Genomic DNA, 7,500 nt, shown 5'->3' with positions numbered 1-7,500 from the left:
ACTTATGTAACATTTGTAATGTCTTTTACTTGTGTAACAGAGTATATTTACTTTTACTTAGTTAAAGATTTGAGTACTTCTTCCAACACTGCGCACCAGGCAGATGGATATGAATTCAAAGGGGCCGTTTATGGTTTTTTGGGTTGTCCTTTCCTGTAGTGTGTTATATGTTATATAGTCCCTTAAAATCTCGATTAAAAGTAAAACTACAAAAATGATATCATCAAAATATACTTGGTAAGTACTGAGTACTATTTCTGCAGAAAGGCCCATATCAATATAGTATAAAGAAACATATTGTTAGCTTAATGTACTCGTGTACTGTATCAACGGATAAGTAGTTGTATGTTATGCACTTTTTCACAGTGTTATATTATCGTGGTTATTATATCATCCTTTTTAATCACTAAAACATCTGACAACATTTGAATTTTGTAATGTGGAGACCATTTTATGTATTTCAGAAAATAACATTGATCAGTTGTTAAGTAACACATGTAATGATATATGTTTTAATATGTAAAATAAATCAGTAGCTATAAGTGTTGGGGATTAAAACAAACAATATCTGCCTCTGAAATGAAGTGGAGTAGAAGTTTAAAGAAGCATAAATTGGAAACACTCAAGAAGAGTACAAGCTAGGGCTGAACGATTAATCGATTTTAAATCGAAATCGCGATTTGAAATTATGCGGTTATCAAATCGCAAAGCCTGCGATTTTTATTTTTTATTTTTACAATTTTATTTTTTTCTTCTTGTGTGTCAGTCATCCACACCAATCTGAAGTGCTGGGCTCCACATGTATCAGCCATTGTTAACCAATCAGAAGTAGCCCATGATAGAAGGTGATAGACAGATTGATCCAATCACCTGCCAAGTGCTTTTGAAAGTGCCTGCCTTTTCCAAATGGCTTCCAATGGAGCTTTCCTAGATGGTTTGGTGAAACCATCTGAGTCAGGTTAGTAATGCTCCATCACATGTGTTACATCTATTACAGGGTGAATCTTAAACTGAAGCTTGACTTTAAAGCAACCCAACGGAAGTTTCATGTAAGTTTAGTTCTTTCACTCGTAGCTCGGGCTGCGGGGGTGCTAGAGACGGGAGCACGTTGATACGACCTTCCTAGCTGGAGATATGGCCGCATTTTACAATAAACTTCCGTTGGGTCGCTTAAAAACAAATATCGCAATTCGAATCGCAATAGCAATATTTGTCAGAAAAATCGCAATTAGATTTTTTCCCAAAATCGTCCAGCCCTAAAGCATGTCAAAAGTACGGTTCTTGAGAAAATGTACTTAGTTACTTTGCCTTCACACAGGTACACCCACACCTGCACGAACACACACTAGTTTTGATACTCACAGGCAAACTCATTCATAAGTCTGGTCTTGCGTGCAGAGAGACAGTTTGAGTTTGTGAGCGCTCAGCAGGGTTGAGTGGTTGTTGTTTTTCTTTTCCAGGGTTTGTGGCTTAAGATGATCAAACATGAACGGAGTCTAAGACGAGACAGGATGAGAGGGGAGACTCTGAGCTTCTCCTTGTGTGTGTGCGTGTGCGTGTGCATGTGTGTGTGTGTGTGTGTGTGTGTGTGTGTGTGTGTGTGTGTGTGCGTGTGCGTGTGCGTGCGTGCGTGCGTGTGTGTCTGCAGAGTGTGTGAGGGCAATGCCTGTCACGAGAGCCCGTTTTATAATGTCAGATGACATAAATCATAAGGCTGACAGCACCAAATGGAGGAACAGATATGAGCCAGATCTGTCAAAGGTGATAAGGCTAAGATAGTGAAAACCAGAGAGGGAGAGAGAGAGAGGGACTGCATGCCTTTGCTCTCTCCATGGTTTCCTCATTTAGCAACTTTCCCCGTCAGCGGCCTGATTGAAAGGCACATCTCATCTCTCCCACTCTCTCCTCCCTCCTCTCACGTCTCTTTCAATCCCTCTCTCTTTATTTCCAGGAAATAGCCAGTGGGTCAGCTGATTTCACTCCTGTGTTTTTCCATTCCCTCTTTTATTGGTTTTTCCTCTATCATCTCACACAGTTGTTTCCCATCTGCCCTGGCCTTCCTGTCAAGCATCTGGTCAAGGAACTGACAGCCAATCAGGGGGATGCAGACTTTTTCATCTTTTGTTCTTGTGTTTCATCTTTAGCTTTACTAAACCTTGGAAATTGTCAAAAAATCTGGTCATATGACTTTTCCTAACAACTATTCCGTAAAGGGGTCATCTTATGCTAATGTTTAGGTTCATATTTGTATGTTGTTCCTCTCCTGTGACATGTCTCCATGCTTTAATGTTCAAAAAGCTCTTTATTTTTCTCATACTGCCTGTGCTGCAGCACCTCTTTTCACCCTCTGTCTGAAACCAGAGCCCAGTCTGCTCCGATTGGTTAGTTAGCAGGCTCCCTTGTGATTGGTTAACCACTTAGAGATGTTGAAAGTTAAAAACATATAAGTTACGATATAAGTTTTAGAATACAGAATAAGCACTGTATCTTAGACAATCTGCGTTTCTCGGTCACGATCGGTCGGTTCCATGAACAGCAGAATGTTCTCTCACAGTAAATGTTGCGGTCGCAAGGTATTATGGGACGGCATCGTCTCCCCTCCTTTCGTAAAGGATGGTCGAGTGTATCCTAAGCTTAAGGAGTTAATAAAGGAAAACGAAATCCTATCATCTAGAGCAGTGGTTCTCAAATGGGGGTACGTTGGGGTACTGCAGGGGTACGTGAGATAAAAAAAAAGAAAGGTTAATTAAAAAAATACCACAAATGATTACAAAAATAATGTTGGTACAATAAGTTAAATAGAAAACACAACTTTATATAAAATATTCCTAGAACCACCAACCACCTCATAAACATGTCACATTTGTGTATTGTATTTTATAGTTTTTCATAATATATCATTTTTTAATTGGTTTGTTAAACATATATTACTTCAATTGAAAAACTCCTTGGAAAAATGTCGTTATCTCGTTTTTTTCATGCATAAAGATGAAAATATCCTTAGTTAGTTGTAATTTGTGCATTATAGCTATCAAAACATTTGGGGGTCGGTCAGGGGGTGCTTGGCTGAGAAAATGTTTCAAAGGGGGTACATCACTGAAGAAAGTTTGAGAAGCACTGGTCTAGAGAATTCAAACAGCTCTTATCACGGCTGAAACTTAGATACTTCTGGGTCATTTTGTTCCGTTAGGAAAGTTCCTGAGAGAAATTCACAATTCGAGCGCAGCCTGTTCTCTCTCTACTTCTTTACTTACCTCAGGTTTTCTTTTTCCTGCTTCTCTTTTCCGAGTAACTGCTCTGCCTCCTCCTTCGTGGAAGCTGCCGCTGCTGCCCGCCTGTTGAGGAAGAAGAAGAGAGACAAAAGAAGAATGAGGGTGGAGAGCCGTGAGCAATATTCACTCATTAGAGAACCTAAGCCTCACGTAAGGCCATTGCACTCCCATGGGGCAGAATGAGCTTATAGATGATGCAACTTTAATGATGGAGAGCAGAGGATGATCGTGATGAAATGGAATGAGATGAAAGATGTAAATGTACCTCAGAGGTAATTGATATAAAGAGAGACCTCCCCCTCCCCTCTTGCTCATATCCACATAATTCAACAACTCGAGAATTAATGGGATTGAAGTGCAAAATAGGGATTAAAAAAAAAAAGAATGTAAGTGAATTACTTTTTAAGTGTTACAGTTTGAGTTGCCTGGAGGTACATACATGATATCTCATTCATGAGCCCCGAAATGTGCTTACTTCTACAGAATGCTAATGTGGTCACAGTGTCTGCTATAGTTTTATCACCAAAATGATCTGCACTCACACATCACTGTTCCCTGTATACCAAGGCAGGTTTGCCATCACTTACTGTACGGAGGCTCAGCCTCTGTACCATTGGTACACGTTTATTTATAAAGCTTTGTTGGGTAAACTCCCGTATTATATCTGCTCTCTGATAACACAGAGATTTGCAAGCAGCTATTGTCTGAGATCGAATGATGTAGTCTTGTTAGATGTGCCAAGAGCAAGGACTGTCTTAGGTAACACAGCTTTTATGTGCGCAGCGCCACTTGCTTGGAACAGTCTACAGCAAAAATTGAAATTGTATTCCTCTGAATGTTTTTAAAGCAAGTCTAAGAGAAATGCTCTTTGAAACTATGGGTGTTTCTAAATGTTGATAAGTATGTAAATGTAGCTTGTAAATATGTTGTATGGTTTTATGTTTCATGTGGAACCTAATTGTTGCAGGTCTTCCTTGAAAAAGAGATCTATACTCTCAATGGGACCAATCTGGATAAATAAAGGTTTGAAATGAAAGGAAATCTACAGACATGAAGAAGTTAAGGTGTATGGTATGTTCTTAACTTCTTGCCAGTGTTACCGATTGGTTTGCTTTGCTTCTTGTCAAGGGAACCCTTGTGACGCTAACTTCCAGGTCGGCCAACAAAAACACGTCATGACTGAACAACTCTATTATCATCAGGAATAATGGAACACCTACTTAGCTTGACGTCATCATTGAAACTGAAGGGGCCATTTGTGAAGTTGGTTGTTTGACTGCACTCTTTCTGGGTTTCATTGAATCTAATCGTTGGTCATTTGATGCAGATATGAAGTGTTTCATGTAATCATCATATAGGAATGTCTGGCAAGGTAACACATTTGGACTGTTTTTTATTATATTATATAAGATGCGATTGGGCTGTAAACTTTCATTTTGATCTGTAAACACTGCCACCCGCAAATACCTCAAGTGCCGTTACTGTGCTTTGTATTTTAGCCTGATTGATTCCAGCAGGAAAACATTGACCGACAAACTCCAGCAATCAAACTAAACTCATAAACAGTGAGATTGTGTTACCTGGACACTGAGAACTCATCCCAATCTTTCCTAAAACACCACAAATAAACACTGACAGCGAGACAGAGAGATATTATGATGAGCAGTAAGTAGCAGACAAATAGAGTCTAAAACCAGACAGGTAATAATCACGACCAACAACGTTAAAAGCAAGAGGGAGGGTACAATTTCAATGAAAAGCAGGGATCGGTTTTTTTTGTGCTGACTGGCCGAGAAATGTGGGGAAAAGTCATTCAGAGGCCCTGTGCGATGAAGAAATCAGCTAAGAATAACAGCCATTTTCTCTCACAACAACACCACTGTTTGTATAACAATGGAAGGACCAATCATTTAGCTTTCATTGAGAGGTAAAAGTACAAACTGTCCAGTACTGGTTTTATAAGTGGCACGGTACAATCAGTCCTTACCTCAGGGTTTCCACCTGCCAGTAAACTTCTGATTTCCCTGTTCATGGCTATTGTGAAGTGTTCAACACTGGAACAAACTGGAACAAACTGCCCAAATTGTGCACGTCCGTTGAAACACTTCCCATTTTTAAATCCAGACTAAAAACGCACCTATTTGCCGCTGCTTTTAATTGAGCTGCCCATACTCACACTACAGTATGCCTTTTTCAGTCATGTATTCTGTACCTGCTGTGTTTATTTATTTATTTTATTTCATTATCTTTGCCTTTTTAATAATGTATCTATGCTGTATTTGTTCTTAAATGTCTTTTGCTTTTAATCTGTAAAGCACTTTGAATCGCCACGTGCTGAAAAGTGCTATATAAATAAAATTGCCTTGCCTTGCCTTGCCTTCAAGTAAGGGGTAATTTGAAGCTTTAGGGTGATTCAAGATCCATCCGCTAATCGTCCGGATCCTGAATGTCCGCCTTGTTGCACATTATAATAATAATAATTCCTTATATTTATTATAGCGCTTTTTCCATGACCCAAAGCGCTTTACAGATACACATTACAAATACATATCAGACATACATGTAACGGTCATGTACTGTGGACAATACCCACAGGAGCAAATTCAGGTGAAGTGTCTTGCCCAAGGACACAACGGCTTTACAGACGCAGCGGCGGGTTTCGCCCCCCTTGATCAATGCACAGCCCACTGCGCCACACCGTCCATCTTCACACCTCAAAGTCATCGAGGTGCTTTACAAGTACACATTAATATCATACATGTACTGTGGACAATACCCACAGGAGCAAATTCGGGTGAAGTGCCTTGCCCAAGGACACAACGGCCTGACGCAGTGGCGGCGGAAGCGGGTTTCAAACTGGAGTTTCCCAGCGCCCCCTTGATCTGATGATCAAACACACAGCCCACTGCGCCACTCAGGCCCAGCCCACAGCCCATTATCCCGCTTATTACACAGCTACATAAAGATAAACAAACGATTTGGCTCTTAATTTGATTGATGTTGAAATCATCATATTTCTTCAGCAGAGAAGAGATTGTCCTTTCCGCTAAGTACCAACGGCTGTAACTAAGGCGTCAGCAACGTAACTTAAAATGAGCACGAGGTTTTCTGTAACTGTCCAAGACATTTTCTTTTCCATTTAACAGTCTTTAAACACTGAAGAGCCCATACTGTGTTCCTGTTAGTGTTTACTTCCTGTCTGTCTTCTTCTGCTGTTCCCTTTATTGTTTAATTCCTGTCTGTCTTCTTCCGATGTTCCCTTTAGTGTTAACTTCCTGTTTGTCTTTTTCGAAAAAACGAAAACTAACAGTCCTCTGAATTTTCTAATTGACCAATCAGAATGGAGTATTTAACTAAGCCGTGCGATAACTCTAGGTTGAGCCTAATGATAGATAAGTGGCAAACAAATTGAGAAAGACATTTTAATTACGAGATTTACACATTTATGACAGTGTTGAATGACGATGAAGAATCACTAGTTAGGATTGATTTGTGAAATATCACTGATTCGCAGTTTATATTTGTATGTGTGTGTGCAAGTGTCAGCATTTTGAAGACTAAAATGAACATATACAGTTGTCCAAATGCACATTTTCATTATTCTGTTGAGAAATGTTGAATTTGATCGATTTCGTATTCCTATTTGAATGTTGGTTTAATGTATATTTATGCTGCTATTGAAACTTAAAAATTGTATTTGAAGGAGATCATAAATAAAACTAAAATAAAATAAGAACAAGTCCTTTTATCTGTGCGATGTGTGTAAACGTTGCATGTAAAGAGGGGCGGTTGGGAGCAGATAGGGTGAGAATAGACTAAGCAAGTATGCACGTTTCTAGTAATCCTGTGTGTGTTTGAATGAACACATGTTTATGGGTGTGTAGCGGCCCGTCCACACGGCGGCGTGCGTTGAAACTTCAACCCTTCTGCCCATTCACTTTGAATGGGGTGACGTCACGCTTTGCCGAACTGCATTGTGGGAGCGTTGCTTCGCTTTGCTCGCTTCAAAAGTTGAGCAATGTTCAACTTTTGAAGCTTCGGCGGAAGCGTCGGCCAATCAAATCATATGCCAGTACAAGCTCTAGCCAATCAAACTGCGTGCTTGTTTGTCCGGGGCGGGAGATTCATGTGATCACTGATTGGTTGTTGGTCGAGTTTCAGACAAGCTCACCGGCAAGCTTCCACGCACGCCGCCGTGTGGACGCTGCGTAAGCCTTCTGATGTGTTT

The 7,500-nt window shown here is 40.2% G+C and overlaps 1 protein-coding gene across 3 annotated transcripts in view; it reads right to left on the bottom strand.

Annotated features, from left to right (window-relative positions):
• The window catches only part of lekr1 (Leucine-, glutamate- and lysine-rich protein 1), a 77,176-nt gene that overhangs the window by 34,520 nt on the left and 35,156 nt on the right, over positions 1–7,500 (bottom strand). For all 3 annotated transcript variants that reach the window (XR_013807237.1, XM_079675769.1, XM_079675770.1), the window contains exon 4: positions 3,255–3,335. Coding sequence is in view for 2 of the 3 variants with exons in the window: in XM_079675769.1 (XP_079531895.1) it covers positions 3,255–3,335 (81 nt within the window). In the remaining variant the exon portion in view is untranslated. The remainder of the gene's footprint in view (positions 1–3,254; positions 3,336–7,500) is intronic.

Source organism: Notothenia rossii (assembly GCF_949606895.1).
Source record: "Notothenia rossii genome assembly, chromosome: 4".
NCBI lineage: Eukaryota > Metazoa > Chordata > Actinopteri > Perciformes > Nototheniidae > Notothenia > Notothenia rossii.
Note: the sequence above shows the minus strand (reverse complement) of the source record. Positions and strands in the feature narration are given on the sequence as shown.